General features: G+C 36.7%; 1 protein-coding gene across 1 annotated transcript in view; it reads right to left on the bottom strand.

Annotated features, from left to right (window-relative positions):
- The window catches only part of UBR5 (ubiquitin protein ligase E3 component n-recognin 5), an 84837-nt gene that overhangs the window by 23341 nt on the left and 37250 nt on the right, over positions 1-24246 (bottom strand). The window contains exons 10-27 of the mRNA XM_064706399.1: positions 23984-24100; positions 23794-23904; positions 22949-23103; positions 20985-21102; positions 19980-20164; positions 19069-19178; positions 17352-17464; positions 10600-10743; positions 10391-10502; positions 10031-10185; positions 9000-9197; positions 7682-7892; positions 3830-3956; positions 2756-2907; positions 2262-2357; positions 1724-1847; positions 1310-1407; positions 362-510 (exon numbers count right to left, since the gene is read on the bottom strand). Coding sequence (XP_064562469.1) covers positions 362-510; positions 1310-1407; positions 1724-1847; positions 2262-2357; positions 2756-2907; positions 3830-3956; positions 7682-7892; positions 9000-9197; positions 10031-10185; positions 10391-10502; positions 10600-10743; positions 17352-17464; positions 19069-19178; positions 19980-20164; positions 20985-21102; positions 22949-23103; positions 23794-23904; positions 23984-24100 — 2475 coding nt within the window. The remainder of the gene's footprint in view (positions 1-361; positions 511-1309; positions 1408-1723; positions 1848-2261; positions 2358-2755; positions 2908-3829; positions 3957-7681; positions 7893-8999; positions 9198-10030; positions 10186-10390; positions 10503-10599; positions 10744-17351; positions 17465-19068; positions 19179-19979; positions 20165-20984; positions 21103-22948; positions 23104-23793; positions 23905-23983; positions 24101-24246) is intronic.

The following is a 24246-nucleotide window of genomic DNA, read 5'->3' as shown; positions in this document are numbered from 1 at the left end:
CAGGTTACAATGAAACTGCACTTGTTTAAATTGATGCCTAAACTCAGAAGTAGGTCAGTTCTGGAAAGTGAAACTTAGTTGTTACGTTAGAATATTCAGTGATTTCAAAGAGCCGTGTCCATCACAATTCCTGCCAAAGTTAGCCACAGGGGAAAAGCCACACCCAGTAACAACCATGTTGTGAGGAATACAGTCAGCTTTGAGACTACATAGCAGTTTGGGGAGGCAGTACTTACACCAGACTTAAAAGTCACAGAAATTTAAACAATGCAATTAATAATTTAAAAATCAGATTAGTAGACTAACACAATACATGGCTGAAACACATTCCTATTTGCTTTTAAAAAAAAAAAAAGCTTACTTGGTTAATATGTTCTGCACCAGTCCAGGTAAAACTGCATGTATCATTACAACACAAAACATACAAAGGAGAGTCATCTGGATTTGTACCAGAAGGACAAACCATTCCCATAAACACATCATCTTCTTTTTCACTGGAAGTTGCTTCAGCTAAAATAATAGAATAACAGTGTTAAAAACAACCCCGCCCAAAAAACCCCAAAAAATATCCAGCAAAAGAATCCATTCTTGGTGGATGCTTGCCATTACAAAATCTCATACAGCATTAGAAGTTTGAATAAAACCTGTTAGAGCTTTTTGAGAAAACTTTCTGCTTGTCACATTATTTCTTATAGAAGCCCCTGCAAATTCCTGACTGAAAAACACAACCATTACCTCCTCCCCAGTTTTAAATTCACTAATACTTTTGTCAATTCAATGAATCACCATTCTGAAGGACTATGAACCATATTATTAAAAGAAGTATTCTTGTCCCACACAAAGTCCTACAGAACTGTGGTATGACAAGGTCTAATGTGCTTAAGTTTTTCCCTAAAGTCAATTTCACGTATTTCTCCCAAAAAATTAAATACCAACATTACAAGAGAGTCACAAAATATTTGTTTGCATATAAGCCTTTTCAGGAACAGGATCTAGCTTGGCATATCACTGTATCATAGCAGGTTTTTTGAATTTCAACAAAGAAGTTCCATGTGATACAACTGTGCTACCAAAAAATAGTACCTTAATCCACTTATAAAACAGTGACATGCCAAAAATACTATAAAGAATACAAAAGCAATAATATTCATAGAAATCTACTGCAATATACAAACTGCAAAAGAGAAAGATAATCCAGAACAGCAAAATTTGCAAAACATGCAGCAATCTATAGTGTTAGTAACAACTCTGCACAAATGCCGAAGTTTAGAAGGAAGCCCCACACCTGCAGTCACTAAAACTGTTGTACCTTTAGCAATCTTCTGTGCAGTTTCTAGAATTGTAATTGCAGCAGGATATGCCCGGCCACTAACTGCTGACATAAATGGTGTCATGCCTCTCGCATCCCTAGGCAAAAAAACCCCAACAGACAAGTTAAAACACCGAGTTTTTTCACTGTAACAGGAGAAATAGGATGCAAATACACGAAAACTTAGCACCACTGAGTTTGTGCAAACAGAAAAAACACAGAGTGAATAAGCAGTCTTGTTTATTTTACTCCTCTGAAACAGACATACTTTTAAAGGATGGCAGGACACAACACTGTATTCTAACATTCTCAATTTTAACTAACAGGCCTTGATGTAACCTTTTTAAAAAGGCTTCTATGTAATTGATTTAAGGTAGTGTAACATTACAAAAGAACTCTCATGAAAATCCTTACTTAGCTGACAGCAATTCTCGAAGATAAGGCTGTAGAACAACACTATCACACAGCAATTTCAGTATGAAATGAGCATTTGCCTTCCGATCCTTCGATTCCACTACAGATGGTTCTGTAGAAGGACCTGCAGTAAGAAAAAAAAATTGCAGAGAAACTGTTTTTCCTTAAAAAATGACTACCTGCTAAAAGCAAGTAGTTCACTGTGGTGGATAACTGGTAACTTGACTATTCAGTGGTTTCAGCAATACTTCAATGAAGTACTGTAAATTTCAGTTCCAAATTATATTTGAAATAGAGAGGGTAATCCCAATTCCATGCTGATTTCCATAGTTTTACATATTTGTCACTCTCCATGTATATTTTTACATAAACATAGTACGGTGCTTCATTTACTTTCTGCACACTTGAGAGATTCTGCTTCAATCCAATCTTCATCTGATAAGAGGCATTTGCATATGCAGAAAGTCTGTGCAAGCAGAGACAGCTTTTGAGCTAATTTCCATTCTAAAGCATAATCAAATAAGCAGGATGTCCTCACCTGGTATTGTGGAGGTGCTGGGTCCTTGGCCGGTGCCAGTCGCTGCTGTGGTAAGAGATCCCACAGCGGGGGCCAGGATAAAATCAATGTCACCATCTTTCAGTAAACAGAACAGCAGGATGTATATCAATACATAAAAACATCCCTAACAATACGCTCTTGCTGCAATGTCTAACACACTGCAGGTCTTCTGTATTAACTGGCAATCTTTCCCACAAACAGCCACATTCCTAGGTCTGTAATGTAACTCAGCATTACAAAGCAGACTTCCCAGCAGTTTGACACCAGCATTAAGAACACATATACTGGATTAAAAACCAGCTGTTAAGTCTTCAGTAAACTCTTCAAGTTATCTCAATGAACACTTGCTACCTTAATGGCATTGGACAGATTACAGTGTGAGACTAAAATAAGTTATTATTCACCTTAAAAGCCATCGATTCTTTATCAAATCTCTCCTTCTACAGTCTAATGTGATATATGAGCAGACTTACCTGGATCCATTGCAGGAGGATCTGGAACCCAGCTGGGAGGAGCTATTGGTGGAGACACTGGGTCTTGGTGATCACTTGATGAAGCACCAGCTTCATGTCTGCCCAATCCAGCAGCTCTCAAGGATCTTCTCATCATTTCCCTTAATCTCAAACTAAATACAAAACCAAGGCAGAAATATTAACATTTTCATTTATAATCAGAACACATTTAAGAAAAATTTCACATTGAAAAAGGAAATTAAATTCCTCTTACCACCATTTTATTTCAGCATAAGTAAGAATAAGCCAGGAGGAATTTTTGCTTATATTTTGTTGCACCAGAATGTTTTAGCCCTGGAAGAGGAGTCACTCAGCAACGCTTCAAGTCAGATCTGAACCCAGAACATATCCCTAGGCAACACAGCACTGCCTCTTGCAGACAGCAGCTGATGGGCATTCTTACTGCTATCTGACATTCTTTTTAGCCCAAGCTCATTGCCAGGAGTGTTAAGCTTTTGCAAGGATTTGCTCTTATTGCTACTGCTTTTTAAAATCTAACTACAAACAGAGGTTAATGAAAGGATAAAAAAATGGGTCTTGATAGAATTTCTTTTTAATGACTGCTTAGAATAAAATGAATCCACTTAAATTCTTCCCCAGTGGTGTTCTGTTGGTCTCACTATTATTCATCTGTTTAAGTGACCATCTCCCTTAGAAATTCTCTTAAAACAAGCCTGGTCACCACCACAGTAGTTCTGTCATACTTAATACTTCTTGGTAAAGAACACCAGAGCTTATCCTCAAATTCCTTTTCTCCACAAGGAGGAACACTTCCACTTCACAACTGACAGACAAAGTATGAACCCCAGAAAAGAGGATTAGTTTAGAAATATCCCACTATTAGTTCTGATACAAAAAAAGGTTCAAAAAAACACTAGAGTTCTAGTTTGGTGCTTAAAGAAGTGAAATCCAATTTTAAGCTAGCAACAGAGGCCAATTCTTAAGCTAGACTGAAGAAAAGAATTAATAACAGATTGATAATTAATACAAAAATTAGCATTCAGGAAACAAGAAGAAAGCCATTACTCAGTTTACCTCCTGCTGCTTGATGATCCTGCCCTATTTCCTGGACCATTACTTGACACAACAGAGATTGCATTTGCAATAGCTTCCACAGCTGAGAGCCTTTCAGCAAACGTGTTCCTCTCAGAGCGCTCTGCTTCTGAAAAATTAAGAAAATTCAGTGCTAAAATTTTACTTGGGAAAATTATAAGAAAGGAGTATAAAATATGGAACATCACTATTATTTTTTCCCCATTTAGAGAGACAAACTAGGCTCATATACAAATTTTTATTTTGGATGAGCTTAACAATGATTCTGAACAAGCTTTCAGCATCATCAACAGACAAGGTCCTATCATGTAAATGATTCTAGACACTTGCTGAGTCAAGGCTTCAAAAAAGCCTTGATAAAAATTATAAAAAACAAAGAAAACAAAATACAAACAAAAACAACTATAAAAAGTACACAAAAACAAATAAAGAAATAAAACCACCAAAACACCAGACCGGGAGAACAAGAAAACAAACCACACTTCACAGTGAGCATCCATGAACAATGCAAATGTGTGGGCTCGTAATATACACACTCCAAGTATGTACCTGCTTAGGAGAGCTATGTTGGGAATATAAGAAGGCAGTACAATGAGTTTATATCAGAAAGAACTAGCATTTCTTCTAACTTCTACAACCCTAAGCATCATAACACCTACCAGTTTTACTCATTACGACGACTGAATTTTGTGAAGCATGATACAGAATATTAAAGCAAGATACAGATGATGATTTTGGTACAAAGTAGACAGAAACTGTGTATTTCGGAACAAAGAAAAGTATATTCTTAAAGTGATTCTGCTTGTTCTTTCAGGACAAAGTTGCAAAGGCTAGTGCTCTTGCAACTCACTTTCTATTCAAAGGCTTTTCAAACTGAGAGTCACCATTCCCTGCACACTTATTTTCACAAGTGACAGTATAAAGGCCTGGACAGTTCCCTTTTTTCTTTCTTTTTTAACAGGAAAGTGCTATTAATACCTTTCAGTCAAAGAAAGAAAAGAATATGGTAATCTGACAGTGTGTGTCAGCTGTTACAGTAAGGTTATTCTTTAAGTATTTCCACTCACCACTACCCTAAGTAAAAGATATCCTTGGTTTTGCTTGTTCACAAGCATGTGCAGGTTTCTTCGACAAAGATTACCAACTACTCAAAGCAGACAACTACTAAACAGTTAGCAGTGAGAGAATACTATTCTTGTGCCCCTAGCTACAAGTTGATTCATAGTTGTAAATGAATTGCCATGGAATTTGCGCTGTACTCCTTTCTCAGACCCACCAGCTCTCATAACTCACAAGCCATCACTTCTGGACCTCTCACACAAGGGGTCACAGCTCTGGAGAGTGATCCCTCAAGCAATACAAGCACTCTCTGCAGCAGAGGTTTCACCTGTTCTGGAGAAAGTGATCTGTAACTGAATTTTCACTGTTCCACTCACAAAGTTAGCATCTGTCTTTGGAGAACCATCAATTGTATATGCTTTGGCTCTAATGGGTGATTTGCTGTTCTGTTGTCTAATGAAATCTCTCCCAGTTCTCCAGGCAAAACCCCTCAGTTTTTATGTGTTCAGTGACATTAGCGGAAATTCAGTATCACAACTTTTTTATGATTTCACATGTTTTGGACATTTCTTTTACAGATGCTTTTCCCAAGATCCCGTCTATTGGCAAGACTGAGGATGTATCAATTCACAGAAGCAGAGCAGCTTTACCCCAGCTTTTCAGCTCTGGGGCCACATTTCCTGCAATTTATTTATCATTTATCCAACACTGCAGGAGCTACAGCTAAACTAGGCACAGGATGTGAGAAAGAAGAGAAGGAAAAAAGAGCTTATCCCAGCCCTCAATATTTCCTTTCTGGCACTTAAGAAGAAATCTGTATGAACAAGAGTGAAGAATCTCAAGCAGGTACTAGCTGGGAAGTGGCACTAAATTATTAAGGAATTTTTAAGAAACATCATGCCTGTATGTCTGGAATTGCAGCCTTTGCTTCTAAATTAAACTTCTTTTACATTTTAAGAGACAACCATGTAACTCACAGACAGTAACATAAGTCACCACTGCCCTCCAGATGATAAACAGAAAAAAAGCTTGTCCTAATATCCATCACTAACAGTTACAGTGGAAGCTAAATGTGACCTGAATCTAAAGACATGAGTCTCCCACAAGGACAAGTTTTATGAGGGAGAAAGAGAGAGGCAGAGGAGTGTCACAAGTCTATCAGGTTCATGTTTTTCATTTTCCATGAAGTTAGATTACACCCAAATGAAGTTACTGAAAAAAATGTCAAGGTTGCAAAGACAAGCACTCAAATTAGGAAAAGTCAGATTAAGTTTGCCCATGCATCCTTATTTCAACTTCCTTGTGTGTTTATAGTAACACAATCTTCAGTTACACAGTTTGGTTTTGTTTGTTTATTTTGGTTTGGGTTTTTTGCCTCAGAATGTTTTGTCTCCCCAGCAACAAAACCCCTGCCTCAGTCAGTGCACAGGATGGACGACACACTGGAGATGAAGGGTTGTACAGAGAGCAGGCTGTTTGTGCCTTGTTTGCTGCAGCCTTAGAGAGGGGTGTAGTAAGGCAGCAACAGCTTGGGAAAGAGAGGAGGAAACACTGTGCTGTGTTTAATGACACTGAACATTGCTCTGGAAAACCAGAACCTATTTGACACATCTATCAGCACACAGAACTTTGTGAAACAAGTTTTTACAGATGATCGTGATACATTTTACTCATTTCTGGACACCTAAAAGGTGCTTGACTCACAGAAATAATTAACATTCACAGCACAACTAAAACTATGATTAATCCAGTCATAGAACTCAGTGTTTTGAAGTAACACCTACTCAAAATCAGGCCCAAGGCTTCTCAAACAGAATGCTCAAAATTACTTAATAGCTTTGAATACAGAAAAACTTCAAGCTATAATAAAACTCCAAGCAAGAGATGAAAAAGCTGCACATTACCCCCATTTTATAAATAGGGATATGAGGAACAATTAAGGTCTATAAATGACTAAAATTCAATGACAGCACCATACAAAAATCCCACAAGGAAGTTCATTCATTATTCAGTGCAGGGTTTGTATGGTGTGCAAGAGTAAGGAATGGGGCCACACACTGAATGATGAGGATAAAAAGAAATATTGAATAGCTACCCATTCGGTGAGCACCGTCCATCTTGTGCACTGAATGAGGTAGTCCTGTGGAAAAAATAGTATGATGGTGTAATTAAAGACCATTCCACAATGCATGCCCATGTACAGCACCTGGGTAAACTTAATTCTGCCATTCCCTAATTTTTGAGTGCTTGACTTAGCAACCTTGTTCTGTTAACATGCTTTTTACATAACAGTATTTAACAGACATTTTAAAATTGTGTCAGTAACTGGCATTAACAGGTTTTTCTTCCACATTTCTTAAAACATATCAATGACAAGTAGCATTTCTAATTGAGGCTATTAACATATTCTACAACACTTCAAAATTATTAAATACCATTTCTCATAAATTTTACTAGTGATGTAAAGGGGATACTAATGATACAAAGGTAGAAAAATACTTTTTCCATGTATAATTAACTTGTGAATGTCAAAAGTTTTTACAGTCAATTTAAACAGCTTAGTACTCCTAACTACTGAATTCTTTAAAAATTCTCATAAAATTTTATGAGAGTAATAAAAATGTTCTTTTAGCACCTTTGAAAGGCCAGGGTACATTTTAGGTGCTAAATTTTAATAATACCCATACATGAAGAATGCAGCCTTTATTTCGTATTTTCTTGAAAATGCATGAAAATATTATTTTCAAATTATTTTCATTATATTGTTGAGCTCACCCTCTTCCTCTTTTGTTTCCTTGTTGCTGGTTGGAAAGCATACAGACACACAAGCATGTAGGATATTACGGTTTCCATCACATCTATGACCAAGGAACGTCTGCAGCATCTGTGGATTCTGATCCAAGACAACTGCTTGCTCAAGATTCATCAGGTATTGTCTGCAAGCCTCGTAGTCACATCGAAGAATGTGCTGCATCAATGTTTGTTTCTATATTCAAAAGAATAAAATATTTCAGAAATGTGAAGCACAAGAGGTGGATATAAGCTCCATAAATACTTCTAATTTTCAGGTCTTCATCTCCAGCACTGGCTGGAAGTTACTGCAGGAGCTGTTCAGAATATTCATCATCTCAATTATAGCACTGTTAAAAACAGAGTTGTGTGCATTCAGGCACAGACAAGCAAAAGGAACAGAGCAGCACATGCCATCAGGTTCACAAAAGCATTCCTCTGGCTTCACAGTTGGATTCTTAAGATAGATTGCTTGCATTTCATAGCTCCATGTAACATGGGAAAAGTGATACAACTGAAAAAGCTTAAGGATGTACATGAATGAGTTCTAACCTAGTTCTTTTTAAACATATGATTTATGTGCTGAGAAGTGAATGATTAGAAGCTGTTGAAGGTCTGGGGAGTTCACCCCATATAAAACCAGTTTTTCCATAATGATGGAATACTGCTGCACTGTGAAATCCATCTCAGTCTAACAGGTACACAGTACCTCCGGGGGGCAGCAGAACATACAGCAGAGCTAACAAACTACTGACAAGATTTTACAAGTATGACATATAAATTCACAGCAGAACTACTCATACAACATCACTGATGAGGACAGAACTCCACAGGTGTTTCAAGTGAAAAAACCTTCACTTTCCTCTCCTAGTTTCCTAGTATATGCTCCAAATAGGTAATTTTACAATAATAGAAAAAAATAAAGAAGTATTGCATTCTCAGGGATCCAACCCAAACTAGTTGTTGGATCTCTGAGAAAAACTATACACCCATGACACAAATTAAACTGCATGGTGTTAGCAGATATAAAAAGGTAACAATTTCAAAATCAATGCCTAAAAAACCCCACTAATTAAAAGCCTGATAGAGAAGTCATACATCCCCCCCAAAAAAGGGTCTTTCACTTTACTTGGCAAATTTGTTGGTGTTTTTGTGTTTCTAAGAGAATCTTCAGTTGAAATTAGCTTCTTTCAAATAGTGAAAACATAAATCAGTATCTAAACATGAATCTGCTTTAAACATAAATTTATAATAACAAGAGGTAAAAAAAGCACATAATTCGGTAGCAGAGAAAATATTTTACCTCAACAGCCATAATGATAATAGCAGCTTTCTTTTTGATGGTCGAGTTAGCAGGAAGATTTGTTAAGGAATGAACACCCATTCCAAGACTACTAATAGGTGGAAGATCAAGCCAGTCAGGGTCTCGTATCCCACCCATACAATCTTTTGCCATTGGATAGATTGTACCATTTCCATCTCTAAGAATAATAGGTGATTCCTACATTTGGGAAAAAAGTTTCATTATTAAGTCTCCACAATTTATAAATATTATTCCTCCTAAAAGATCAGTTCTTGACTGACAACAATTACAACAGTTTACCAAAGATTCTCATTTATGTCATTAACTCCTATCATTGGAAGTGATGTAACATAAAATAGGAAATTCCCTTTTGCAAATGCCTGAAACATGTTTAACATAATAAATATTACTAGAAATATCTTCTTTCTGATAATCATTTATTGATTAACATTACCAGTGAAACAAATAGTAACTATACTTTTAGCTTACTTAAATGCTTAAAGTTGAATATATTGAAATGAAACATTCAAATTCAATTATTTTGCAAAAACTGTTTCTTTTAATTATCCTAAAGAAAGTATACCACATTTGTGCAAGAGTTGCACAAAACCTCAATCATTTTTAGTGAATCTGTACTTTCAGTCAATTACAGATTAATTTTTTTCTTTGTTAATATTTCCATTTATTCTCAAGAGTGGATTTATATCTGACCCAGCTCCAAAATATAGCTAGATCACATTCCAAAACACAGCTAGATAACAAGTTGATACTAATCCAAGAACCATTCTGTCACCATTTTTCTCCCCTTTTTTACATTCAAGGTAGAGTTTAATAAGATGGGCTTAGGTAAGTTGTTTGGTATTGCGTTTATGCCATCAAAATATTAAAGGTAGCAGCAAGTTATTCATAATTTGTTTGAAAAACTATTTCTTTGCCATATTTTGGAGAAGCCTTACAGAAGGCTGTACCATCTCATTCAAATATGACAGATGTGCAGTGAGGTTCAATGATTGAGACACAAAACCACAAACCTGTCCAGCTGTAAAAATAGCAACACTTCTCTCATTCTGACCCAGGAATGCAATGCTGCTAGTAGGGAAATTATTTTCCTGTTCAGCCTTTCCTGTGGCAAGGTCAAATATGCAGTATCGAACCCAGTTCCCAGTTTTCAGAACAGCATGCACTCCTTCAAAAACACATGAAGAAAAAAGTTAATGTTTTATGGATGGCATCCAGTAAAAGAACTCCCAACTAAAGCACTTTCAAGAAAGTACTAATATCAATGGAATCACCTGTTTATGTCACTTTGAAAGCAGGTATTTTTCACTTGGATGAGAGACAGGTAATGAAGGAACCAACAGATCTGGACTAACAGGGTAAGTCCTACTTACCTTTTGAATCTACATTTACTGCTAGGATCTCTGTTTTTTCAGGAATACACAGCTTTTTGGGTGTTCTTTGAAAACAGTCAGGAACTTTTGGAGTTCCACCAGTTTTTACAACCTGAAAACAGATGTAAAATTTTAAGCTGCAATTAAGCACACACAGTGCTGACACTTGTAAATACTGATTGTTTCCTCCATGTTTCACAAACACATACCTGCAGTTCATCTATCCTGAGCAGCCTACAGTCTTGGAGGAGAGAAGAAGGATCAGGATCGGAGTTAGAACTGCTCTGACAGTTTGCATTATTGGAGGTGCCTGGAAACTTCACAGCAACATATGCACCATCCACTTTTAGCACCTACAGGCAGAACACATTAGAGTTTTACCAAAAGGCTGAACAGAATCTGATTTACTTCAAAATAAACCACACATTTTTCAGGGAGAGGAAAAAATCTGCAATATCCAGTGATAAAATTGTATAGCTCTTGGTCATTAGACTTGTCATTTTGCTAAAATTACTGAAATTTTAAAAACTTGGATTTCCCAATGACTTCATAAGCATCCTGACTCATATCCAAGGTCCCTCCATTTCAGCATCCTACATCCAAGAGAAGCCAACATCAACTGACTAGAGAAGCCCCTGCTGGTACTCCCCTGGTCTCTTTACAACTTCCACCTCCTGGAGGACAACTTCATGTTGAATGGCCTGGATAGACCTTTCTCTTATTGACTTGTGCAATCATTTCTGGAATTAAACATTATTTTTGTGCCAATGAATTCCAAACTTTAGCCAACAATTCAACAACAACAAAGTCTACATTGAGTCTCCTTCATCAAGTGCCCATTAGATCTTATATTACAAGATAAAGAAAACTTCTTTTAGCCCCACTTGAAAATTTTTTGTGCTCTTTCCTCAAAAGGACTGTACACAGCGGAAAAAAGAGACCTGTTAGTTTACTGGTCTAGCACCTGCTCTGTACACTCAATGATCAAGTTCTTCACTCAGTCCCTTAGGACTGAAGGATTCACACAAGTGTATCCAGATGTTCTTCACGTGTGTGTGTGTGTGTGTGTGTGTGTGTCTGTTGCTCTCTGACCCCTCAAGGAAACAGGAGCTATTCAACTCTACACTGGCACAGGCATTTCCCAGACTGTAAGCATCTATAAAGAGTTGCTGCCAAGCATATCTAATCATGTCAAAACAGGCTTCCTTGATACAGGAACTTCTTGTGCTATCACCAAACAGCAAGGCCCTTTGAATTTCCAGCTGAGACCATAGTTTTCCCAAAACAAAAACAAAGCTAAGGCAGAAGGAGATGGGGAAAGAAGAGACAATGTTTTAATTATGAGCAGAATTAAGAACTCTGTATGCTCTCAGTCTTGATCAAAACTAGATATAAGCATATAAAACTAGATATTATATAATATAATTTCTCAACAGTTTCTACAACGAAAGTGCTTAACAAACAAAAGTCTAGATGTAACTAACTTATCTAAAAGGTCTTCAACAATAAAAAGCATGTCTCAAATTTTCAAGATACTGTATGTAAGAAAAAATCCATGTTTTCTGCCAATTTTTTCTAGCTAAGTGCAGCCTATCAAGTGCACTAGAGAAAATGATATATTGACAACCTTAAAGCATTAGCTGATTTTTTTGTAACAAAGATTACTGTGGACAGAGTTACAGCAGCTGCTCCCTACATGCTGAAACTTCACTCTGGAAGCAGAATTACAAGTTCCAGTAGTAGAGCATCACTAACAGCTGTAAGAACACTACCCAAAAATTTCAAAATTCAGACCTAATCAAAAGATTCACAAACATAAACCATCATCTGGACTATACAAAGGCAGAATTCTTTCAACTGAGATTGGCAAGACAACTCTCTAGAAAAAAACTGTGGCTTAGTAAAAAAAGTTTATTCCATGTACATTTAGATGTTTCTAAGATAATCAGACTAAGTTATAGGCCTGTAACTGCATGCCAATGGTTCATTCAGAGCTTCTAGTCCAACATGTAGAATCTTTTTCTTTTTTTAAAGGACTAAATGTTGCTACAAGAACTTTATAAATTTGGGCTGCTTTCTGATGGAAGCACACCTTAAGAAAAGGTACAATTCCCCAGTCTTTAACATAGCTCCATAATTAAAAGGTTTTTACTGCATGCTTTCTGGCTGCTCTTAGTGTTACCAACTACATCATTTTTCACTTATACTACTTTTGATGTGTTCAGAGAAATGATAACAGTTTTGAAGTGCTGGAACTCTTACGGCATCCACATGACAAATATTTTTTCTTTCCCATTCACCAGGAAAACCATGTATCTTTAAAAACTGGAAAATATGCTTATTAAGATTTTGCTAAGAAGATACCTTACCTTCAAACCTAAAATCAGTTCTTTAGTTAAAGTTACTACTACAGCTGTTGGCTGTTATAAAGAAGGAAAATAAAACTATCTCCTGATGTGGTGAGCAATGAGCTTGAGTGAAGCATTTGATAGCAACTGGACACAGAAAGCTCCAAAGCAAAGATGTGGCATAATGAGCCAGCACCAAACAAGATAAATATGCAACGTAACCATTCCTCTTTAATTGAATTTATGCAAGTCTGAGATCATTTTAAAACTCATTACAAAAATCAAATGCAAAAACTGAAAGGATTGAGATGCTTTAGCTTACACAAGTAATGTACTGCTGATACTGCTAATGCAAAAGTTTCACCAATTAGAAACAAGCATTTTACATAACTACATACACAGTATGTGCCTTACTAGGACTTAATTAAGAGAATGAATTGAATGAAAAAAGCACACAACAAAACTAAAGAATTTTTTCTGAAAAGCAGAATACCTTCTAAGTGCATTTTCAACAACAAGATAACAACACCTGGTCTTTTTAATAGAATTTAAAAATTATTTGAGAAACTGAAAGATGAACACAGTTGTTAATTCCTTTATCTTTACTATCAATCCACTTCCACAGTCCCTAACACCAGAATGCCACTGGAAATGATTGAATCTTTCCCTCTCCAAAATCACCACATTCTTCCTCAAAACACCACAGCAGAAGACCAGGGAAAATAAATTTTTAACTTCCTATCCAATCTTCTTTCTGAAATGGAAGAAATTTTAACATCACAGAAAAGGCTTCTATCTCCACCCCAAAGGTAGAAAGAAATATTTCTTCACCTTCAAAGATATACTGACACAATTTTAGAAAATATTTAACTTTGAAAGATTACAAACAGATTCATAATAGGGAGTGGGTAACTGTTCTAGGGCAAGATCCAGTCTGATCTCTTTCAATTTATCCTTATCATTGGAAGGTTTCAATCTCAGACAGGAATCAAAGGAAAACAAACAAAATCAAGTGACTGACTGAAAAAATGCAATACAAAGCAAGAACAAACTACTAAATCCAAATTTATGTTTTACAAAATTCCTAGGAGCTGACAGGCTTTCTGGGTATAGGAACTGCAAAACTGGCAATACACAGGATTCTCACCTGGTTGAGGATAACTTTGATGACCAGAAGCAGTTTGGGGAGGCCTTGGACACTGCCAATGGAAAGCCTCAGACCAAAACGAACCGCAGCTGCCAAAGAAGAAAAAAGCAGCTCCAACCCAGGTTCCCCATCCCTCTGTTCTAGCAGTGGTTTCAGACACCATTTAAGCCATTTCAGAAGAACAGATCCAGAAGCTAATGTGGTGAAGTAGAATATCCCAAAGTGCACAGGATCAACAGAAAAAAGCTTTTATCCCTCTGATACTAGTGAGCAGTAACAAAGGCTTATTTCAGCCATATCTTTTCTCAACAACACTAAAGAACACTCCATCAGACTTCTCACCAGTGCAGACAAGAGATGGGACAAGTGCAAGGCTATTTCATTCCATCAGTCTTTCATCAGGTAGATAATCCTGGAATGATTATCTCTTCCATCTAGTGATGGATGTGGAGGAATAAAGACTTAATTTCATTCCAAGCCATGAAGGATTTAAATTGAAATGAGATTGGAAGGTAATAAATTCCAAGGAGCAAGGAGATGACTGACTACAAGAGAGAATCTAGCAGACATGCATTCTTAATCTCTTTCAACACCACCTCAGTGTAAAGACTTTGCACTCTCATCAGACTCTTTGGGCATTCACTGCTCTGGCATCATATGAAATCCACACTTACAAAGCAGTGTGTAAAATGCAGATTGCACAATCTACTGGTATCAGAATGATCTCAAACACTTATCTTGGATCTCAGCACACAGGGGAGAGCTGCTACATCACCAACAAAGTGCCCAGAGAGACAGGGGCACTTCAGTAGTCACCACCTTCTACCTGCCCATCACTCTACAGAACACAGCAAGGGTCATGGAAGGATTTTAAACTGACGTTTTTTAGAGACTTCATGAAGCTGCTGCATACATCCAAAAGCATGGGGACATAAAATTTCTAGAAACAAAACCATTTCAGGAACACAGGCTGTACATCAATAAATCTCAACCCCTTCCTTTCCTACCTCTAAATTCCACCTCCTGAAGACTAAGTGAAATTTTTTCTATTTGTGTAAAACAAAGAATTATATAAATAATTTTAAAAGACAGCAAACATTTTGACAGAAGCTCACTGCTAACATACTTTATTAATTTTATTTTAAAGAATATAAATGTTTAAACTTTCAGATGCTCTAGCAGGTAAAAGGACAAATATAATTGCTTTATTCCTCTTACTCCTTCAAATCTGAATCATTACATGCAGCAAGATTTTTGGCCTCAGAAATCAATTCGTTTAGTACAATTGACTTCATACTGTGCTCAAAAAATATCTACCAAATTACCAGTGTGTATTTCTCAAAGATGCCCAAGTATCCAAATGTTCCATGACCACGTATTTTACTGAATGACACTTTGAGAGAAGCTAAGTGCAGCTCCACTGACACCACAATTTGTAACATCAAGTTCTTAAAACTCAAAGTTGTTTCAAAGCCTTTCCAATTTTCTGAAACACCAAGGCTAACACGTTCCCAGGTTACACTGCAATAGGATATTCTCGTGCAAGATGCTCATACCACTGAAGCTTCCCATAACAAAACATCAAAATCTGACCTTTCAGACTGTCAGTCAGTAAAGAGTAGATCATGGAAGACCAGACTAATGCATATCTGGGTGGGCTATAAAAGGGTAGAACTTCTTAACTCATGAAGTCGTAAGAACCCAAGCCCACCTAACCATGTTTTTGCAGTCTGAACCTCTGTACACACACATTCAAAAATTACTTATGGATACAATAGTCAGATTATTCAGAATTCAAATCCTCTTTGTGTATAATTCAGCTCACAACAAGCTCAATTACAAACATTACTGTTCCATACTGAACAAGTTATTCTGGAATCTGTAGGAGAAAACTGCCAAGGATAACTCTTCTGCAGACTGAGGTGCCTCCGGTTTTCCTTCTTACAATCACACAGCTGATCCAAATTACAAACAGAACATCTAACGAGGCTCAAACTTGTTAATTGCCTTGTAATAAACTGCATTTCTGACTTTAACTTGGACACCACCAGACAAAAAATAGTGGTTAATTTTGTCTGCTGGATTCTACCTAAGCTCTAAAGATTAAGTATTACAAAACTGCAAAAGGAAAAACATGAGTGGCAGTATACAACACTGGAAAAGGACAGCATGCTTTATAAAGGAAAAGAAGCATTTTTGCCATAAATGACTGATCTAGAATAGACTCAGCACCACTGAACTCTGTTCAGAAGACATGCCCCATAATGATTTTAGCACTCCAGTGAAAATGTAAACATAAAAATTAAAGCTCTTTTATACTGATCATAGTAGCTCTTGATGCAATGCATAGACACCTTTGCAACTGTATACAGAAATAGTGGAACAGTCTCTGTACTGAAAATCTTAGGATCTAAAACAAGAAGGACGGAATAAGGACAAGAGGGACTTTCCCAAAGATGGTGTCAGAGGAAAACAATGGATTCAGCAACTTCAACCAGATCTCAAAATCTTATTTTGAGAAATTGAAGTGTTACAATGAGCTAAGTTGCTCCCTATTCCCTTCTGCAGAAATGACCTAAATTTGATAATGAAAATTCATTGTGAGCCTGCTCCTTTCAAAGATACTGCTGAAGGCAAATCTTACACTGCCACACAAGTAAATCCATTAGGGATGCAAGTAAAATAACTCTTACTAACTTCAGCTGCCTTCTGTTGGACAGTTATTGATCCTCTTCTGATAACATTTTTTTACATCTTTTATGAATCAAGTAGAAAGCAACCAATCTTTTCCTTTTGAGGAAAACCTTATCAGTTTTCTCATTGCTTTTATTTTTGAAAAGCACACCAAAGAACTGTCTAGAGGACCTAATCCCTCCTAACATCACACAACACTGCCAAAGCAGAAAAGGGAGTATTTTCCTCTACATGGCTCTTGAGTCAGAGCAAAGGTTTATTACAGAAAAAATGAAAATATTACAAAGGTGAAACAAAGGGATTTTCTGGAGTAATAAATCAAATAACTTTTTAATCATATTAATGAAGCGTGTAATTTCTAACAAAAATACTTATGTTCTTTGCTTGCCAGAACATGAGATTCATCCAAACCTTCTACCTCTGTGTGTGTAAAAGTCAGCCATAACAGGTGGAACCCTTCACAGTATCACTGGACATGTGGGAGTTATTTCTCAAGACAACAAAATAGTATTTTGGATAAAACCACGTCTGTTTTTTGTAATATTGTGGTTCAACTTAAAATACAAGAATTTTTTAAGATTTATCACCTTTTACTCACAACACACCCGCTCTATTATTATCATTCCATAATGGACAAATATAAACACAGCTAAAATCATACTCATCAGAAACATTCTCAAGCATGCTTTTTTTCTAACAGTTAGCTTACTTAAAAGAAAAACCCTTTCTTCCCCCCTCCCCAAAACAGTGAGGCAGTGTATTTTAGACAAACCTTGCCAACAGGAACATTCTTAACATCTTCCACAAATACAACTTCCCTCAGAGACCACTGTTCTTCATTCACTTTCTCCTCCTCTTTTGGGGCAGGAGTAGATCGTCGCCGCTCTGACACAGAAAAGTTAGCACCAAAAAGAAAGACTTGATATAATCCATCAAAGCATCAAAATGCAATGTTCAGTAAACACCAAACCTTTCCCCCAAAAAGATTATCAGCAGTCAAATGTAGATATTAACAAGAGGTTAATAAGAATACAACTTTAGGAGTCAGAGCTACCTAACAAGGATATCATGTCACTTTCATGTTTTTCTATGGATTTGGAAACTAATAAAGCCTATATATTAAGCAAAGCAATTTTCAAGATATTTAAGAAAAGTGATTAGAGTACAGTATTTTTTTAAAATCTTAAATAATACAGTAACTAGAATACAAAAAATTAAAATACAAGGAACAAGCTCCGTTCTGGCAGGGCTCACACATACTCATGCTGTAAGTGAAATGGCTGACACTGAGAACATTCAGTCACCCCTGCTACAGTGCTTTGTATCAACCTCACAAAAAGTCTGCTTGCCTACCACATATGGATTACTTGGTAAACTTCTAGAAGAACAGCAAATGAGGCAGAAAATAGCTATTTGGGCTAATGGCAATTGCAGTACAGTTAGATTTGCTGCAGACTTTATCTGAACAGCAACTGTATAACACTCAGAATCAAATCTAAATACATAACATGGCTAAATAAACACTGAAAAGAACCTTTAATCTTCCAAGTTGTGTATATAGTGTAATTAATACTACCAACATATTTAAAGTAAGAAGCAGAGAACTTCTAAGCTAATTGCACAGTTAATTCCAAGCACTAATTCAAAAGCCCAAGCAAAGTTGTAGTCAGTGGAAAATTACAGCTAAATGAACTGCAAAAGAAATCAATAGTAGAAGATTTCTAGTAAAATAAGTGAGTACTGCAGATCTAAGCAGATGAGATTCTCAGTCACTGACAAGGCCATTTGAGTCATTAGGTCAATGCTGCTTAAAACTGCAGCTTGTGAACAATTAGAAGAATAAGCTGTAGAGAGAAGATTTCTTCAAATGATGACATTGTAATTGCATTTTATCTATTTATGTGTTTAAATTGAGAGAAAGAAATGCTTAAAGGAGTCCAGTTGCACAAATTCACATGTAGCCTTTCAGGTTTTTAAGCACAACTTGTACTATGAAACCTCCCTGACTGCTTTTGGATGCTAGTAAAGAATGTCTCCTTTTAGACATTTTCTGTTATAGATACAAACTACTTCTTTCTGCACTGACTTTCAACAACAAGGCAAGCTGTTCGACAGCAGCTTAATCTTTAAAGAAGTTTTCCAAAACAAGTTCAACTTCCTGGCTGCAAAGAAACTCATTATCACATTGCAACTAAAAATAAATTTATCTTTAGTATTTCCTCTTCATCACCTCCTGAAAGATCCTTTTGATTCTGTTACGCTTGCACAGACACACCTTAGATCAAGGAGTCACTGCTTATACATTTATTTAACACTGACAATTCACAGATCATTCAAAGTCTATTACAAAAGCCTTCACCTACACAGCAGTACAGACTGAAAGACCAAAGGATTCTGAAATTAGTACAGAATCACTGTAGAATTGCCTTTTATGGAAACTTCTTATCTACATAATTATTTAAGTTTACTCTGAGCTACACATTACTTACTATATGGCATTGATGCACTGCTTGCTATTGAAGATGCATCACTACAAGTGGAAGCTGGGGACGGTGGAGGACCCATCTCAGTTTTCACTGGTTCCTGTTTGCTTTCAGGTCTAGAACAAAAGTTAGCACTCAGAAATGAAAAAAGAAAAAAAGTGGAATTTTTTCTGTGACAGTGGACAAAGCACCAGGGTATCCCAGCATTGTTCCTTTAAAAATACCTTAAAGAAGTAACTCCACACTTGCAAACAACCATCCCAACTGACAAGGCCTTGAAGACCTTGAAGCTGGGGATGGTACAATGCTGCTTTTAATCAGGGATTAGCTTTTTAACATTAACTGAGCATAGACACACTATTACAGAAAATAAGCATGATGAGCTTCATTTGAGCTTTTTTATTAGCTTTATACAGAAACCTGAAACTCCAGAGCTGCTAAACATTCTCAAGCTTTAATTGAAATTGCTTAAATCTGTTTTAAGAAACATGTAAATGGCACTGTTAACTCAAAAGATTTTTTTTTTTAAGCTATGGAGGGGCTGAAAGAGATCTGTTTAATCTCATGAAGAGCCAGGAAACAGCTGGTTCCATTTTCAGCTATTAAAATATAAAATCTTGGAAACCTTATGAAACACTGTAGGGAGGCCTTCATTTGAAACACTGTAGGGAGGCCTCCATGAAATACTCCTCCTGCATTTCACATGCACATAGTGCTTTCACAGAAGTGAGACACCTTTCCTGCAGTGAGCCTTTCTGCACATCTAGCCAAGTTTACAAGAAACCTAATACCTCATAAAGATCACAAAATCTTCAAAATTACCAAAGTCTGGCCCTCCTTTTCCATTATTGCTCCCCAGTTCAGAAGAGCACCACATGAACAATCTCTGTCTATGTGCCCATGGTCTCCACACTTACTTGGCCTCGGTAGTTTTGCTGGCCTTCTCCATGTTTTTCAGGCTCTCAGGGGACCGAAGCTGAAACCGACAGCTGTCATTCATGTTCCAAACAGATTCCATTAGCACACCAACTTTAGGAATTCCAGCACTGATTGAAAAAGCAACTGCTCCAGCATGATAGAGAGGGTTATTTCTTAAACATACCTAGAGATAGAAATATTAATTTCTATGAGAAAAATGAATTCTACTGAGGGAAATCATATGTACCTTATTTTCTCATTGGCATATGCAGCAGTCAAAATAGAAAACTTATGGAACAATTATGGTGAAGAGGAAAAGTCAGCATTATGTATGAAAAAAGAAGCTGTTGTGAAATTCACAGCTGAAGGCAACAGCTTTAGCATTGAAACTGTTTAACATACAATATATAGATGCTCAACTACAAAAGGAACAATCAATCCAATAACAGAGACTCATCACAGTGTCAATTAGAATGGCTCTGCAATCAAAAGAAATGTGCTCCCTGGGAAAGGGCTGCTTTGTCTCAATATTAGTTCTAGTACTTATCAAAAAAAAATCCTCTGTATCAGTTATTAGTCTTTTTGGTAAAGGCTTCAAACCAAAGGTCTGTCACACTGCATAAATAAATCAAACCCAGTTATTAATACTGCAGGCATTTAAATGCCTCATCATTTACAAAGCCTTTTGTTCTACAGGGAATTGCATTTCTATACTTACTTTCTCTCACAATATAGTATCAGTAGGTAAGTTAAAATAGAAGTACTTTGCATGAGTACAGCTTGTTCTTCTGCGCAGCAAGAGTCACACTTGTAGAACAGCAACAATAGTAATAGGACACAGCCATTTACAGCCATATAATTCAAACATACTAGTTTATTTTCCCATTATTGCTATCACTTTAGTGCATAACTTTTTGTGCTAATAACTTTTGTTGTGTTTTTTTTAAGAGCACGTTGTAAGCTCAGCATATAGCATGAGTGCCACTGGTGACAGCTGTACTTGCCTGGGTTCCAACAGTTATGTTTGGCATAGAGGAGATACCAGCACTAGACTTCGGCTTTTTATTTTTCGCTCTGGCCTTTTCTAGCATTTTCTTCCTTTGGCTGAAAGGAACTACACCCCTGTGGAAAAATGCATGTTATTTTTAAAAGGCTGTGAAAGAAAAGCTTTGTTCAGAACTTTGAACAGTTTATTCCTTCTGCTTAATGTAATCATGAGCAAACATTCAAGTGTGTGCGCCACCTTCTCCAAAATCTCAAAGCACTGCAGAAATGCCATCTGTTTCCATATGTACCCCAACTTTCCGAATTCATCTTGACTACCCCAATTTACACAGAGGAGGAGGCAGAGCACATGATTTATTTCATTGTCAAATGTCTTTCCTTCCAGTCTGAAGTGCTGCAAAACCTCTGTTACAAGTGGTATACTCCAGTCACAGCTTTCAAGATGAACTTAAGGATATCTTTCCCATAAATAGTGATAATTTCCAGAATTTGCAACCTCTGGGGAACATGATTTTTGTTTCTAAATTCTAAAAGCCTCACTTCCTCTCTGGGTACATGGCTGAAGGTGTCTGGGGCTCTTACAACTTCCACTGCAAGAGGTGGGGGAAAACCCCACTTGTTTTGTAATTGGATCTGCTTGGTTTAGCTGAAAATCATGCCTGCATACACAGCTAAGCATACTTATTATTTTGATACTTCATGTTTCAATCAGTGGCTTATGCAGTTAGAAGCTTTGATTCAAGAAGCTCCTTCATGTTAAGTAAAATGTAAAAAGCATCAGCCCTGTGAAACAGTGAAAATTGAAATCCTGTCTCATGTACTACAGATCACTGTAACTCAGGGTATCAATAGTAACAAAAGCTTCTGTCTGCAACAATCTGGTAACATAAAATCACCACGGCTGACATTCAACCACAAAAAGGACACATTACATCATAAACTGCTTCCAAAGACTGCATGTAAACACTAGTAAGTATTATTGTACTTGGCACAGATTATTCCAATAAGTATAGAAGGTTCAATAGCCAAGTATCTCCAATGCTACAGTTTAGCAGTATCTCTACAAAGAGTAATTAAAGTGTGCCATGTCAGCCATGGAATAATGAAAGAGCCAAGAACCAGAAGTGTGTAAGTATAGCTTCAAGTCTACTTAAATATTTTCCAGAGTTAGTAGAATTTAATGAGAAAGCTGTTTCATACAATTAATTTTCAATGCTCTCATTTCCAGCTTATCATTGAGTATTGAGCTCATCCATGCCTCAAAGCCACTTGAACTTTAAGCATGATACATAATGCAATGACTCCTGACACACTGAAAAATAATGCATGCTGACAATGCATTAGTATTACTCAATTAATTCCCTTAAATTAGAAACTCATTTCAGAGCCCTTTGGAAGTATTATTTTTGAGGGCTCATTTTCTGCTTTGTTTTGTCTGTGGTTCTTTGGTGTAAGCTTCTTAATCGTGAAGCTATTAGTTAAAATGTTTTAACTAACATTTCATATTTTATGAAAGGGTCTGAAAGGGTTATACTTTAACAACAAACTCCAGAGGGAGCATTTGATGTTATTTCTCCCTTCTTTAAGATTTAGACCACAAACTAACAGGCCAAATCTTCTAACAGAGCCAGACAGAGGAACATCGACCTCATATGTGGGTACGTTTGTTCCATATTTATAATCTGAATGACCCAAAAGGCACAGAGATTACTCTCTGATCCTGTGTAGTACTGATACATCTGAATGCTAAAGCACTTACACACATCTCCTAAAAGAATGACCTTATTCTGTTAAAGATGTTATAATTGGAAGCTTTAGGCATTAAAAAAGAGAATAAATATATTTTATAAAGGGAACCAAAGAACAATGGTGGCTCAGCAGTTTTGCAACACTTCTCAGAGCCAGAGACATGAAGACATCCAGAGCATCCACACTGTTGTACACAACCCAAGTATTCACTTACCACCAATACAAGTTGTTCTCTAGCTGAGCACACGTGTAAAGAGCACAACAATGTAAAGAAACAATCCGTTCTCCCTGAAGCTCTGAGTATGTCTGTGCAGTGTGTTCTAATTTAGAGGCTACGGAGCTTAAAGTTTCATCTACCCATGTAGCAACCTAGGGGAGAGGGAAAGAAAGGAACAGACAAGGTAGAGGGGGGAAAAAAAAAAGAAAAAGAAAAGTTGCACATCAGTTGCATCTTTAATGTAATATTTATTGGGTTTGGAATGGGGGGAAAAAAGGTATCACAAAACAAAGAAACAATTATACCCTTCAGAAATTTATCCCCTACCATCTTTCTTTCCCCAGAAGAAAGCTTTCCAGATTAGTTTTCCCCTCTATTTCCAGTCCTCAACCTTAACAAAAAAGGTTGAAAACAAAGGAGAAACCTGTCAAAGTATATGGATGTGTGGGTGTCTTTACCAAATCAATTTCAAGTTCACTCTAACTGGGCTGAAAAGCACATTTAGCTAACTTACTTTACATCACTGAAAGCTTCAATGTCCTTAGTTTTTCTACTAAATCTCTACAGAACATTAACAAGCTTCTCTATTCTCAAACCAGAGTCAGTTTCTACTGTAAGAGCAAAAAGTCAAGTGCTTCATATCATCAGGCAACCTTTTCACTGTTTCAGCTCTAAATCTGACAGATAGCTTTTTTTAAAACTTTTTGCATTTCATGGGCAGGAAAGGAAAGGAATGAGCAAATGAATTGAGTACTTTCTGGTGCAGATGAAGCTGAAGAAACAACTTCTCTACAATATACTGCAAGCATGAAAAAATTCAGCAACCAGCAAACATTTCATACCTTGTTATTTTCCGTGGCAACAGTTGCTCTAATACTATTTGCAGAAAGGAGCACAATCTTTTCATTGGTTAACCCCAAGAACATAGCTCGTGGATGATGTAGTGAAGGATTCTTTAGAAACAAAAAAGTATTTTAGATATTCAAAGCATATAAATCATTCTGAAGGGGAATATTTAAAGCTATACAGTACCTGTGCATTTCTGTAAGGCTCTGATTCACTCCATTTCCACTGGTAGAGTTCTCCTTTACTGCTAACTGCTACGAGCTCAGAATATAGAGCTCCAATAGAAATAAACTTTGTTCCATCCTACAAACACAGAAATACAAAATCTAAGACAATGATATTATAAACATATCTATAAATGCAAAATATGAACTTGAAATTGGTTTTTTTTCAGAGCATACACGAATGCTGAACCTGAAAATAAAGATATATCCAGACTGTCTCAAGAT

This window comes from Zonotrichia leucophrys, chromosome 2, assembly GCF_028769735.1.
Source record: "Zonotrichia leucophrys gambelii isolate GWCS_2022_RI chromosome 2, RI_Zleu_2.0, whole genome shotgun sequence".
Taxonomy (NCBI): Eukaryota; Metazoa; Chordata; class Aves; order Passeriformes; family Passerellidae; genus Zonotrichia; species Zonotrichia leucophrys.
This window is presented reverse-complemented; position numbering and strand designations above follow the sequence as displayed.